The sequence below is a fragment of the Asterias amurensis genome, chromosome 3 (genome assembly GCF_032118995.1).
Source record: "Asterias amurensis chromosome 3, ASM3211899v1".
NCBI classification, from domain to species: domain Eukaryota; kingdom Metazoa; phylum Echinodermata; class Asteroidea; order Forcipulatida; family Asteriidae; genus Asterias; species Asterias amurensis.
In genome coordinates, this window is record NC_092650.1 from 8,839,857 (window position 1) to 8,852,613 (window position 12,757).

General features: G+C 35.4%; 1 protein-coding gene across 2 annotated transcripts in view; it reads left to right on the forward strand.

Annotated features, from left to right (window-relative positions):
• LOC139934568 (neuropilin and tolloid-like protein 2) overlaps positions 1-12,717 on the forward strand; it is a 63,476-nt gene extending 50,759 nt beyond the window's left edge. For both annotated transcript variants that reach the window (XM_071928844.1, XM_071928845.1), the window contains exons 6-9: positions 2,149-2,282; positions 5,556-5,784; positions 6,209-6,331; positions 7,614-12,717. In XM_071928844.1, the coding sequence (XP_071784945.1) occupies positions 2,149-2,282; positions 5,556-5,784; positions 6,209-6,331; positions 7,614-8,134 (1,007 nt within the window). In that variant the 3' untranslated portion in view covers positions 8,135-12,717. The remainder of the gene's footprint in view (positions 1-2,148; positions 2,283-5,555; positions 5,785-6,208; positions 6,332-7,613) is intronic.
• The last annotated feature ends 40 nt before the right edge of the window (positions 12,718-12,757 follow it).

Consider the following 12,757-nt stretch of genomic DNA (forward strand, 5'->3'; position numbering starts at 1 on the left):
AAACCTGTGAAAATTTGAGCTCAATCGGTCATCTAAGTTGCGAGATAATAATGAAAGAAAAAACACCCTTGTCACACGAATTTGTGTGCGTTTAGATGGATGATATCGAGACCTCAAGTTCTAAATCTGAGGTCATGAAATCAAATTCGTGGAAATTACTTCTTTCTCAAAAACTATGACACTACAGAGGGAGCTGTTTCTCACAATGTTTTATACCATCAACCTCTCCCCATTACTCGTTACCAAGTAAGGTTTTATGCTAATAATTATTTGGAGTATGAACCAATAGTCCACCGCCTTTATAAAGCAAAAGTTGGTTTTTAGTTTCAATTGAAGATTCACATTTTTGTTAAAAAGTTACAAAAAACGACACAAAATTGGCTGTTTCAGTCAAGCCCTTACTTTGGAACAAATGAATCTTAGACATGATGTAATCCGAAGTCCTATTTGCTCAAATATTTGCAAAGTTTATAGGCAGCATACATTTTGACTGGAGAAAATTACTGAATAATGAATAACAAAATCATTTCAGGGATAGTTTGATGGGGAAAAAAATTCCGTTGTCCCTTTCTTTAAATATCCACATTTCCAAAAATGTCGCTTTTGATATTTTAAGAATCATCAAAAATTTGAAAAGAACATTGACAAATGCCATCCCCCCTGTCTGATATCCCAATTTAAAATCTGAACTGTTGAGATATTACCAGAGTAAAATATAACATTGTTAATTGTAAATAATTTCAATGTTTTATGCATTCAATTTTTATTTTCACTCACGTAAATTTAGCTTATAAAAAAATGGCACTGAAAGAGTCTTTGTTTTAATTGACTGGAAGTGCTATCCATAGTGCACCTTCTTGCACTTTCTATAAATAGCTGGTTTGTCGCTGTTTTTATTGCATCGGTTTTGCCCGATCCAGAATTCATTGAATCCTAAAACCAAGGAATTTAGCATTCGAGATTGTTAGAAATGTTGAGAATATATACAGCCATTAATTTGAGATTGATGTACCAACTTGACAACCATTCTTACCTGCAGGTTATTATGACTTGACATTTCAGAAATTTACTGTCCTTGATATTCATTTACATGTTTATATATTCAAAATATAAACACTTTTGCTCAAGGGATTCTACAGTGTTCTTAAAGTTATTACAAGTTTTTTTTTCTTTGAGCTCCGGTCCATATTGTCATGATTAAAACACAGAACCTTCCATATTGCTCATTTGTTTCTGTATGTTTCTGCAATACTGCTCATTTCAATTGAAACATGTTTCTTAGTCCTAATGTTTCTGCAACATTGCTCAATGTTGTATTAGAGAACGTTTCTTACATATTGCTCAATGTTGTATTAGAGAATGTTTCTTACATATTGCCCAATGTTGTATTAGAGAATGTTTCTTACATATTGCTCAATGTTGTATTAGAGAATGTTTCTTACATAATGCTCAATGTTGTATTAGAGAATGTTTCTTACATATTGCTCAATGTTGTATTAGAGAATGTTTCTTACATATTGCTCAATGTTGTATTAGAGAATGTTTCTTACATAATGCTCAATGTTGTATTAGAGAATGTTTCTTACATAATGCTCAATGTTGTATTAGAGAACGTTTCTTACTTATTGCTCAATGTTGTATTAGAGAATGTTTCTTACACATTGCTCAATGTTGTATTAGAGAATGTTTCTTACATATTGCTCAATGTTGTATTAGAGAATGTTTCTTACATATTGCTCAATGTTGTATTAGAGAATGTTTCTTACATAATGCTCAATGTTGTATTAGAGAATGTTTCTTACATAATGCTCAATGTTGTATTAGAGAATGTTTCTTACATATTGCTCAATGTTGTATTAGAGAATGTTTCTTACTTATTGCTCAATGTTGTATTAGAGAATGTTTCTTACTTATTGCTCAGTGTTGTATTAGAGAATGTTTCTTACATATTGCCCAATGTTGTATTAGAGAATGTTTCTTACTTATTGCTCAATGTTGTATTAGAGAATGTTTCTTACTTATTGCTCAATGTTGTATTAGAGAATGTTTCTTACATATTGCTCAATGTTGTATTAGAGAATGTTTCTTACTTATTGCTCAATGTTGTATTAGAGAATGCTTCTTACACATTGCTCATTTGTCCCACAGAATGTTTCTTCCATATTGCTAATAAGTATGATGGAGAGTTTTCAGTCAAGGAAGCTAGAGATCTTATTCGTCACACAGATCAACATGCTCCAATAGACTGCACATGGCAGATAGACGTGGAAGGTGTGTCAAAGGTAAACCACATAGAATTGAGATTCAGTCAACCTTTTAAAGGCATTGGACACTACTGGTATCAACTCAAAATAATTATTAGCATAAAACCTTACTTGGTGACGAGTAATGGGGAGAGGTTGATAGTTCAAAACATTGTGAAAAACGGCTCCTCTGAAGTAATGTAGTTTTCGAGTAAGAAGTAATTTTCCATAAATTTAATTTCGAGACCTCAGATTTAGAGTTGAGGTCTCGAAATCAAGCATCCGAACGCACTTATCTGTGTGTGACAAGGGTGTTTTTCTTTCATTAATATCTCGCAGCTTCGACGACCGATTGAGCTAAATTTTCACAGATTTTTTGTTTTTTTATGCATATGTTGAGATCACCAAAGTGAAGACTAGTCTTTGACAATTACCATAGTGTCTAGTGTCTAGTGTCTTTAAAGCAATTACGTAGCCTCATCAACCACTTTTTACACAATTACCATAGTGTCTAGTGTCTTTAAAGCAATTACGTAGCCTCATCAACAACTTTTTACTAGTAGTCTATTGTGATGGAAATCACTCAACCGTAAAAAAAAGGCCAACGACCCTTTATAATAGCTTTCTTTGGCTGTTATCAGTTATAAAATAAATAAAAAAATTAAATAAAATCGAATTAGATACCAACATAGGTATGAATGGGTACATTTTTAGGAGTTTGTCTATTGACCCAAACTGTACTAACAAACCCTAAGAATAACTTGTCATGATTTCTGAAAGTGAAATAAGTTACAGAAAATTAAGGAGTGAGGACGAATTTATCGCTTTTATTTAGTTTGTACAATATAGGGTTCCAGAGATATGGGATGTCTGGAGGTTTGTTCCTAGAGCAGCGTGAAAATGAACGCGGTCAGAAATTGTGTCGTTTGTCGTTAAAATTTCGCGAGATGCAATTGAAGACCGAAGTGTAAACAAAGCACTTTTTTTCACGTTCACGTTTAGTGCTCCCGTAACGCGCAGCCTATTGACCAGAAAAATTACGAGACCAATTCAGATGAGAATAAACTAAAAGCATGTTCCGAAAACTCGCTTTACTTATAGTGCTGTAGCAACGCTATGTATCGTGGGACGTGAAAATGTCATTTTTTGACGATGTTTTTTTAAAAAGGAAATGCAAGCATTATGAATGTATATTGAGTGTGTGGGGAAAGTTTTGGTAGTGTAGTACAAAAGAAACTTTAGTTATTGCTGGCTAACGGTCAGTTTCACCTATCAACGTTGATTTGAAAAACGTATAGCGTTAAGGAGGCCCAAAATATTAGACCCCTATAAGGCTCACGGGGGAGCCTGATAGTTTCTAGAAATATGCATAAGGTACGTATAGTCTAACCCAAAACGAGGTGGGCGCAGCCACTGCAAGTAGTGGCGGACGTGCGCAATAGCTTCATTTTGGGTTAGAATTATGACGCCATGCATAAGTATAAAGAGAGGCATATAACACCCTCACCCACATTACATTTCGAAATGTTTGTGTAAAGGATTTTCATCATCTAGCGGGTGCCGCGTGAAGCGCGGCATCCCGCTAATGCATTTTGGGGCCGTTCGTTTAGCTTCCCTGGGTCGACCCCGGTGTGTGGCGGATTTTTTCCCAGGACGAGTGTGTGCAGATCAAATTCGTCAAAAATTACTTCTCGAAAATTACGTTACTTCAGAGGAAGCCGTTTCTAACAATGTTTTATACTATCAACAGCTCCCCATTACTCGTTACCAAGTAAGGTTTTATGGAAATAATTATTTTGAGTAATTACCAATAGTGTCCACTGCCTGTATCGTTGTTTTCTCTCTAATTTCACTCTCTTAAACTTAATTTTGACTTGCTTAAGACATCTTTACTTTCTTCAATCTTGTCTTTTGTATATTGAAGTTTTTAAATGTGTACATGACATGTACAGATGTTTTTCGGCCTCTGGCCGAGAATATTTTTGTTGTATTGTTAATAAACCATCTAAAAAATAAATCTTATCTATGCCAATGCATTTTGTCAACGTGAATCGCCCCCTTCAGATAGTTGAATCTAAAATATACCAGAGTGCCGATGAAGGCCAGCCAAAAAAAAAAACCGCACCACCATTGCCGAAAACATTTTGCTAAAATCCCAGAGTGCCGATTTGAACAAAAATCATTTGTTTTCTACAGTGGTGGTACCGTGATGTGGTAGGTAGTTGGTAGCCATGGGCACGTCCATACAAAATAAATAATGTTTCGCAATAAGTGCGGCCTCAAAAGTAAAACTGCTATAAGTTTGTTTACTTTCACGAGCAAATTTTCCTCGATGTGCCCCTTAACCTCCGTCACCCACCCAATTTGGTGCATCAATGGACTTAAATGCGCTCAGAGTAACAGTATTTGATAATATCTGGCTATGATACTGCTGAGAAAAGTTCCATGTTTGGAGACCAGTCGGCAGGTTTGAATTCATATGGATCTTTGTTGTTTTATAACAATTGTTGTTTTAACAAACTAAAATTCGTTTAGTATTTTCTAACAATCGACCGGCGTTGACTTGCATTATCCGGAGTTAATATTATGTGCTTGATCTAATTCATTGTTTTACCAAATAAAATACTGAAAGAAAACCTTCACCAAATATTTGTCTATCGGAGAAAAACAACTTTCTCGTTTACAAACGTGCGTCTGCTGTTGCGAGCAGACGACGCGTTACCACTCAACATGGCCGACGGCGCGCATAACGGGATCACGCAACCTCTCTCTATAGACCTTTCTTTTGTTGATAAACAAACCGCTTTGGTTGGCATGGTCGGCCGAATGTTAGTAAAACACTAAATCTTAAAAACAGATGATTTAACCAAATTCAGCATTTTCTGCAAACTTTCAATTAAATAAAATACCTCTCATAATTAATTGTTTTGTTTTTAACAAAATCAACAAATTTGATTACATTGCTACCAAAAATAGCGATCTTTTCTTAATTTGCACTTACGGCTTTCCATAGTTTTCAATCTGGGTTGGCAAAAACTCGGGCTGTGACGTTGCAAAAGAAAGGTCTATACAACAAGTGAGAATACTGGTTTTCAACAACTTGTCTACTTCAATCTTCAATCTTCAATGGTGGAATCTATAACTAAACTAGAATGGTGCAGAAGTGACGTCACAGGCAAAGTGCATAAGAAATACTGCCTTTAAACAAAGGTTATTTGTTCTATTGATAAGGTACACTGTTCATTGAAAGGGGGCAGAGCACTTCTACAATTATGTTCAAATATTAATGTTCTTTTTTCTTTTCTTCAACAGATATTGATAAAATTTTATGACTTCGAACTAAACAACAAAAATGAATGTATGAAAAACCGCATCATGATTTATGACATGTATAGTGCAGAAGAGTGGTTGATAGGCGAGTATTGCAGTACAACAGCGCCCGCAGCAATGACAATCAGCAATCGTATGTTCGTTCGTTTTGTGGCATCCAACCAAAGTGCATACAACAAAGTGAACATGATGTTTACAGCATATACAGACAGTAAGTTTTACCTGATTTGAGTTTTAAATCAGTTGAATCAAATAAGTCAAATTTGTCAAATTTGAGATAAACATTTGCAATATTATATGTAGTTAGATCATGGGAATTCCTGTATTGATAAAGTCAAAAGTGAAAATCAAACCATCAAGATCTTAACTATTTTGTTAACTTTAGGCACAATGTTTAGTTTCTCTGCCAGTTTTACTTTGTACCTTTTAATGATTGCTTATACATGTAGTAGCTTTGCCACTGTAGTGTAAAGTGTGATGATAAAACAAAATTAATCAATAATTTTGCAGCTTAAACATTGATAATGAATAGTCTCAGAATATGGAGATCCATGTGATTATGGAGATCTTTGTTTAAAAAAATCATTGGATAAAGTAAAATGAGCTTATGGATTTTCAATCTGATCTTTTCACAGGACCTTGTGATGAAATCAACTCATTCCCATGTGGACCATACATGTGTTTAAACAAGTCTCTTGTATGCAATGGCAGAGAGAACTGCTGGAGTTTTGGTTTTGATGAAGAAGCTTCAATGTGTGGTAAGTGCTAGACTTAAAGGATGACTGCACCCTCATCAATGTAATGAACTGTCTGTGCCTTAAAGCTTGTGTTTGGGCTCTTAGATTCAAAATGGAAGACCCCTGTTTCAAATTGGTGTTGTGCTTGCAGTAATGAAACAATTAGATTCATTTTAACAAACATCAAATTGTTCACCCAAGCTTATACACCAATCTGCAGTCTACCCGCAGTACACTAATCTCCTTTGTTATTCATCTGCAGGGATATGTGACTTGTTTTCTTTCTTTTGGAAGCCATTTTTTACGTTCAAATTTCTCTTTTTAAAATTTGAGTTGCAGCGATTTTTTTCATACAACACGACAGATATGCTCTTCATTTCAGTGTACGTCTACATTATTTCTGTCAATACTTTTCAAATAAGGCTGAAAAAGACTGAATTTCAGACGCCCTTCGTACTAATAAGTATTCAAACTGAGGTCACGCATGAAAAATCACGCATACTCGCGCAGATAAATAACAAAGGAGACTTATTACATCGAGTGTTCTGCGGGTAGACTGTGCAGAGTTGCAAACAAAGGTTATGATGTTACACTGCAAAGTTGATAGGTTTATAAAAGTCACACATAGATCCTTATTCACGATTGGTGGAGCAAATGTCACATATCATCCTTTAGTTTGCAATGTATTTACTGCCGCAATTGGAATGTCATATATGGAACTAAATATAGGACGGTGTACATTGACTTTCTATGCTGATTCTCAGCGTCATTCCCAAAGCAATTGTTTTGGCTCATTCATCCAAACAATTGGCAAGGGAAGGTTGCATCACAGTGCACAAGGTTGGTCTGTATCCATGGAGTCAAAACATTAACAGTTTATTTTTTGGTTTCCATAGTGTGGGATAGACACTTTAATGTGTATTTTGTGTTAACTGTTGGTAAATATCAAATGACAAGGACCAATGTGTGAGCTATATAAAACAGATAAAATGCACTTCATTCGTGCATTGTTACAGCTGCTGTTACACTCACTCTGTGAAATCTGGATTTTCCATTTGAATAGTCACCTTATGGAAAGGTTTGCGGTAATACCATGTAATGATAATGGGTTGGTTCTGAAAAGAACGGTTGGTTTCAACTCAACGTTTCGATCAGTACGCTCTGATCGTTCTCTGGAGAAAGCTGAAATAGTCACCTTGTGATATTCTGCGACATTGCACATGCATTCGATAATTAAACAACATTACAAACGATAGAATGCTAAAACCTATTGAAAAGTTCATGTGCTTTTATGATATTTCAGAAGTTAAAGACCAGACTGGCTGGATGGATGGTAAAGTTGATATAGTGTTGGCTGTTACCATGGGAATTATTGTATCTGTAACCGTCATAACAACCTGTGTAACATGCAGACATTCATGTCTAAGGACAAGAGAGAAAGCTAAGACAATGGCATCTAAGAGGAGAATGATGAACCAGCAGGTGCAGCTCATGATGGATAAAGAGAACCAAGAATCTCATGAAATGAACTCACTAGGGGACAAATATAACACACAGTACAGTCAGTTTCCATCTACACGCACAAACAACAATACAGGGGGGCCAGGGGGTTCCACCTCTAGCCATGACTTTCCAATGACTAATAACCAGATGAAGGAATATGAGAAAATCATGGACAGTGAGCTAGGATTTGAACCCCGGCAGCAGAGACCGTATGTGGATCCTGATTCCCCTTGGGTACGTGCTAACCAGTACAACGAGTCATTCAGGAGAAGTGCTGCACAGCCTCTTCATCCAAATAAAGAAATCCAAATTCACTTTTGACAGTGGCTCTTGGACTCATGCTAATGTTTTTACGATGTCTGTCTTGCATGGAACAAGAATGATTGAGCCCAACACACCAGTGGCTGGTATAATAACGTTACCTTGGGTTAGCTATTATTAAAGATCAGAGAGATTGAATGATAAATATAAACTTCCAAAGAACAATGCTGTATCCAAATTTATTATGTAAGATGGGAAGTAGAAATGACCTTTATAAGTGACTGAATTTCTCATCTGCATTCCATGGAGTTGAGTTGTGGGTTGGAATCACTGGAGAACAAGACATTTGCTCATTACCTCAGCCAGAGTAAATGACTTGGGCTTGTTCTTGGTTAAAGGAGCATTACAGATATTGTAAGAAAACAATCGTCTAAGATCACAGATTAACATAAAACTTACTTGGTCTAATGTTAATGACAAAGAAATAAACAAAACTAATTTCCCTTGTGGAGTTTATTGCGCAGTGAGCGTTTTATTTAAAAAAAAAAAATAATTGATGTCATGCAAAATGTGTGATAAGTTTTTCACTATTTTCTCGTGACCAGATGGCTGAACGATCTCAAACTTCTACAGGTTTGTTTGTTTATGTATATGGTGTTTTACATTATACACATAATGAATTTTTATGAGTGCAATGGTGCGAATATGTTCATGAGTTGAAAGCTGGAATGTTCCATTCAACAAGGTGGAGCCGAGTTGAATGGATCATTCCAGCTTTCAACATATTTGCACGAATATTCGCACCATTGCACGAATGAAAAACATTCATTATTTGTTTTATATAACATCCAAGTAGATCTTTGTCATTTTAATTGAAAGATACAACTTTCAAAACAAACAAAGCGTAGACCTACAATTTTTCATTGTAGAAGCCGAATGCTAGTTATTTTACATAATATGCCTTGCAGTAACACTGCTGCATTACTAAAGACACGCGCACGCAGTGATGGTTTTTTTTACTCGGCTTTTTCGTTCCATCCAAAAAGTACCATTGCACGCTGTGCACGCTGGCACGCTGCCAGCGTGCAATGGTACATTTCGGTTGGAACGAAAGAGCACGGTGAGTGACTCAGCGTGCAACAGTACTTTTATTTGCTATCGTGTGACGGACAATCCACCAATCAAATGGCAAGGATCTGCTAGGGTGTTATATAAAAAGTGCTAACACTGCCAGCAACTGTCTTGTTAGCAAACTAATGTCTGTAATGTTCCTTTAAATCTAGTTACAATACATAATCATCTCCAAATTAAAAACTTTTTGAAATGAGTGCTATATATTTTAATGTGTGATACTTCTTCCAAGCATGTAGATGTGAATATGTACAAATAATAACTTCCCAATACAAACGTACATGATTGTACCTTAAATAAGAAAAGAACCTTAAATTCCTCCAAAGAGTGATAGTTATGATAAAGAGGAATCAGTTTTTTGATAAAATTATAAAATTAATAATTTTGTCATGAGAATTAACAAAAATTATACATTTTGAATCTTTTACAGGTTGGTTTAAAGTTTGAATGCAAAGAGATTGTTTTATTACAAAAGGGTATACTATGTGATATAAAATAGCATGTTTTTTAACTAATAAGGTAATAAACACACTTTCCATTTTGAAAGAAAATTTTCAAATAGAATCCTATGATACAAATATTAGTAAAGTTACATTAAATAATGATATGTGTATCATTTAGGTTTTACTATAAAAAAAACTACTTCCTTAAAAGAAAAGTATACTGTTGGGTTTTGAACTGTTATTGTTTGAATCCTCTTGGTCCAGCCATATTAACAAGTTTGATATCAACCTATTTTGCAAAGTCAATATCAAACCTTGCTCTATTAAACCTGTTCGGACTCAGCTAATTGGACCATTTAAAGCTACCCATCAAGTTCACTCAAAGATAAGTTTGTTAAGACACAGTCATGGAATAGGGGAAAGTATAGCATGCGTACGTCCCATACACCATGTTGGAAATGGGACGAAAAAACGCTTAATATTTCCTTGTTCCACTATTGCTTTTGTGATAACTAATATACAAGTATAACATGGTTTGAGGGTGACTAGTCGATATAGGCTACCCGAGGTGTTTGCCAAGGGAACTATAGTTTGTCAACTTCCAATACTGAGGGGAGCTCATCAACTAGTCACCAGAAATAAACCATGTTGTACATGTATTTATTTTACTTTACTTCATATATTATATGTACTATGAGGTTTGAGCAAAAGAAAATGATGGCTGTGATACGAAATTCACATGATGATAAGTTTGTTCATGTGTTGGATGTCGCTAAGAGAGTGCTGTTCGTGCGTGTATACAAAACAGTACCCTAATTGTAAAAGCATAAGGAGAATAGCGCCCTGGGATGACGTCTTGCGCGCAATGGCAGCGTGCATGGCAAGTAGAATAGCTCCCGGGAGCTATTACTTGTGATGCGCACTTACCACTTGGGTGAATACTCACGTGCGCGCTTGGTATTTAGCAGAATTAACACCTGACACGTGATGATGATTGGACCAATGAGCACTCGACTCTCGGTCACGATTATGTTTGAGGTATAGTGATAGCATATAACACCCATGTTTAATCCCTTCTCTTGAGTATGTTAAACAGCAGCCGCAGAATGCTCAGAAATACATAGTTGTAACATTTTATGTAATAGATGCAGTCCACAGGAAACAGAAAAACCATGTAACGAGTCTTGTACCTCACATTAAAACATGGTAAAAATGGTTTCCCCTGATACACTCCATGCCAATTTAAGTTCAGAAAAACGTGAGGTCAAACAAACACGCGTGACAAAGGAATCGTGATGTCATTGGCGGCTATTTTATGTGGAAAATAGTACCCTCAGTTTGCCAAAGCTGGAGAACTGTGTCCAAACCAAGTTAGGGAAAAATCACCACTGATGCCAAGGGGTCATTATAATAAATGCCGTTTTTGACTCTCTGCTGAAAAAGGCGTGCGGAGAGGTGCATTTTTTGACTTGAATTATTTATTACTAAATGCAAATTTTAAATGTAAAATAGTTATAAATCGGCATCTACGATGTCTGTTTGGCCAAAAAAGGGTAAGAGTTAAAAACATTGGGATTATCCTGAAGCTGTTGTTTAACATAGGAAAAGACAAATACTGTAGAAAAAATAAGTACTACATGTATGTAGTTAAATAACTATCTTGTATAAAACATAAACTAATATAAGAAAAGTTTCCGCAATGATGTTTCAAGTATCAAACCACATAAGAGACTGACTGGATTAGGGTAATTGTAAATCATATTTAGGGTATTTAGGGATTTGAACCTCTAGGTTGAACTTGACTCGGCAATTATTGGGTGAGATTGGTCATTTTGTTATTTTTACATGTAAACTCGGAGGTGGATGGTAAATTTGTCTTTGTTCAATCCAACAATAATAATTCTGTATGATTAATTTGTTTATTTATTTGTCTTTGTTGTTAAAATGTTGGCATTAAAGACACTGGACACTATTGGTAATGATGGCAGCCATTGTAAGGGGCCTATACAACCATCACATACTAAATCAGCAGATTCAACTACACACTACAGTCAACCTTATGAAGAAATAGTTTGGGAAAACAAATCATTTGGTTGTATTCTGTGTGCTCAGAACATTACCTGGTGTTTCATTTTAGATAGAGTCTTCTTTTGTTTCATGTTTCAATAAAACTGACATTACATAAAGTGAATCTTTTGCTGTATGGACTACTTTGAGGTCAAAGGATTTTTGTAATAAAGATATACACACTAAGAAGGTTGTTACCTCTAAATAAAATAGATGACTCAGTATTTTGATAAGGAATCATTCACTGCATTAAGATCCCTCAACATCCTTTTGACAAGAATATGTGATTTATACTTGGATCTATCATCACACAATGGTTCGCTTACAATGTAGATGGGGGTGTAGCTACATAGTAGAATTGATTTTGCAGGACTTTGATGATTTTTATAACTAATGAGCCTTTTTGGGATTGAAGATTAGTTATGAGACTTCAATTAGTGTGTAGACGTACGTAACCTCTATATATTATAATCAATGTGTGATTTTTATTTCAGTAATAGGATGGGTAAGGGAAGGTTTAACTGTATAAACATTGACAATTAGTTGTTAAAGGCAGTGGACACTATTGGTAATTACTAAAAACAATTATTATCATAAAACCTTACTTGGTAATGAGTAATGGGGAGAGGTTGATAGTACAAAACATTGTGAGAAACAAGTAATTTTCCACGAATTTGATTTTGAGACCTCAGATTTTAGAACTTTAGGTCTCGAAATCATGCATCTGAAAGCACACAACTTCGTGTGACAAGGGTGTTTTTTACTTCATTCTTATCTCGCAACTTCGACGACCAATTGAGCTCAAACTTTCACAGGTTTGTTATTTTATGTATATGTTGAGATACACTAAACGAAGAAGACTGGTCTTTGACAATTACCAATAGTGTCCAGTGTCTTTAATACACTATGCCTGTACATAATGTGTAGTCTGTGCCCGAGTATATGATGACCATTAAACCTGACTGGCAGTGATGCTTAACGGGAAGCCAGTATACACAGTTATTGTTGTCTTTAATTTTCCCTGCAAATTTCTAATTTGACC